This window comes from Loa loa, assembly GCF_000183805.2.
Source record: "Loa loa unplaced genomic scaffold supercont3.1235, whole genome shotgun sequence".
In the NCBI taxonomy this organism is placed as follows: Eukaryota; Metazoa; Nematoda; class Chromadorea; order Rhabditida; family Onchocercidae; genus Loa; species Loa loa.
Genome location: NW_018109415.1, coordinates 1 through 2,403, shown reverse-complemented (window position 1 = coordinate 2,403; position 2,403 = coordinate 1). Strand labels below are relative to the sequence as shown.

Below are 2,403 nucleotides of genomic sequence, written 5' to 3'. Positions count from 1 at the left end.
GATGAATGTGCTTTGGGATTACTGGAAATATTGATAGCTTGAAAGTTTCCATGACAGAGGAAATGTAAGGATTTGCATAATTAAAACTGGCGGATTGTTGGTAATAAATGTTACTGGTTAAAGGAATATTTAATCCGTACGGTTTTGAATAACTCTATCTGCATTTTGTGACAATCTTATGGAAATTTTCGGTTTTAATCCGTACGGTATTAAATAACTCTGTTTGCATTATATGGCATTGCTATGGAAATATTCACTTGCAAAAAAAGATGCTTGCAAGAGAAGAAAAAATGTAAATCATCTTGTAATGAATTGGATATCATGTGTCACTGATTATAATTAAATAATAGACAACGATTGGACCCAATATTTGATGTGTCGGTCTTTTGAAACTAAACTTTGGAAAGAAAAATGTTAACTTACTTTCTACCTGTTCAGAAATGTGGTCAAATATTACTATTGGTGATGTCTCTCGCTGCTGCTTTCGTAAGCTGTTTTATTTACTCATAATTACAAGCGAATATTAGACATTCCCGTTCCTTTTTCTTTATACATAAAATAGCCAAGGTACAATAAAGTACTGATATCATTATTGTAGTTTAACCGCTTTGGTATGTCAGCGCAAACTACTCGATATAAAGGAGAGTATTCTGATAACTCGGATTCCCTAACCACTCAGTAATGCCTGAAGTGCCTGAAACCATTTTATATGACATCAACTACTAAATGTTATTGAAGAGGAGTAAACGAATTTCAAAAATATTGACCTATATTTCATACTTCAATCTGTTGCTGGAGCACTTTTTTGCATAAATATGACTTGTATGTAAGAGACAGTAGCAGAATAACAAACTGTCGCAAAGTTTAAATATTCAAAAAGAAAAGAAAATATAATGAGATGGAAATCAAGGAACAAAGGAAACTTTTTACAACATTAATATTAAACATTGTTTCAATGCAAAAAAATTTCAAAACAATAATTGCCGACTAAATTCTAAGTTTTTAATTGTTTTTTAATTCTGAATATCAAATGAGCATATTTACCTGATCAGGTCGCAATTTTCCGGTAACAATTTTCATGAAATCAGAATCTTTCATTGTCATTTCGACATCTACATTACCTGCATTCGTTTCGCCAATAATCGGTGGTGTCACCTAACAATTAAAAAGAATGCATTCAAAGATAAGATGATCTCAAATAGAGGATTTTATCATTGTTTTGATTTTTACGAAATTTTAAAATATCCATTTCAGTTCATGTAAGATGAATAAGAAATGAAAAAGTATAATGCTGAGAAGCATACCTTGAAATCAACAATCCATTTCTTGATAACGTTATCTGGTCCGATCAAAACAAATCTAAATAACCCACTTTGCATCATAGGTATTGTCACCTTTATTGTATTATTTTGTCAAGTGCATATCTTGTCTTGGTAAAGGTAATAAAAAAGAAAAAGGAAAGCGGGGAAAAAATAAAGAAATTATTTCAAATAAAATTAAGCTTAATTTAAAATTATTGTAAGTTTGCTACTAATTATTAATTAGCTTAAAATGAATTAGTAAAAGGCAAGCGAAGGAACCCAAAAAAGAATTTTTAATTTCAAAATAAAAACTTTCCAAAAGAAAATTTAAAATTTACGGCAAAAAGAATTTTGAAAAATTGTTTTGTTTGTAAACATGATACATGCAAATTTAAAAATGTTGCAAGTCATTTTCCGCAAAATGGATTGATGTTGTGAATAAAAACAAACAATGGTTAGATTGGATGCAAAGAATTCTATTTTATCCAATACGATAATTGGTAATCAGTAATCAAAGAAATTTGCATTTCAGAAGGAAAAAACGAATAGAAAATAGTAGAGATGGTTAAGGTTTTTGATATATTTATTAGAAGTATGAAACGATTAAGCGGTTTATCGATAGTGCTAATGCTAATGATCTTGAAAAGCTGCACCCTTTTCATCAGTTAACCAACAATGTTTCATTGCTAGTACAACATTTATTAGTACTATTATTTACTAATTTACTCTTCGATTCCTTTCATTTTTTTGAAGTAATTTGCTTTCCTGACGGAAATACGACGGACGAAGTATAATTCGATCTAAGGCCTAATTTTAGATTTTGTTTTTCCTCGACATGATATTACTGATTGTTTAAGTTATATGTGAATGAATGGTTAAATTGCCAATATCATGGGCCTTGTTGGAAGAACTCCTTGCTGGGCTCAATGGGCTCTGTATCCGTCAGTTCGACAATTATTATTGTAACACTGAATATTGAAAAAACTTTTCAGTGCTTTATGAAGCATTTATGCTACTAATTCGGCCTTATTTACTTAGTATTAAATTATATGGGCGAAATAATTTGTTCGAATTTGATGTTGAATACGTTATCTTTTCAGGT

General features: G+C 30.0%; 1 protein-coding gene across 1 annotated transcript; it reads right to left on the bottom strand.

Annotated features, from left to right (window-relative positions):
* Positions 1 to 1,044: 1,044 nt before the first annotated feature.
* Positions 1,045 to 1,379, bottom strand: LOAG_19069 (hypothetical protein; the record flags this gene model as incomplete). Its single annotated transcript, XM_020451725.1, has 2 exons — positions 1,045 to 1,155; positions 1,305 to 1,379. Coding segments are annotated over 2 exons (186 nt in total), but the record flags the coding sequence as incomplete, so codon positions are not given.
* Between the last annotated feature and the right edge of the window lie 1,024 nt (positions 1,380 to 2,403).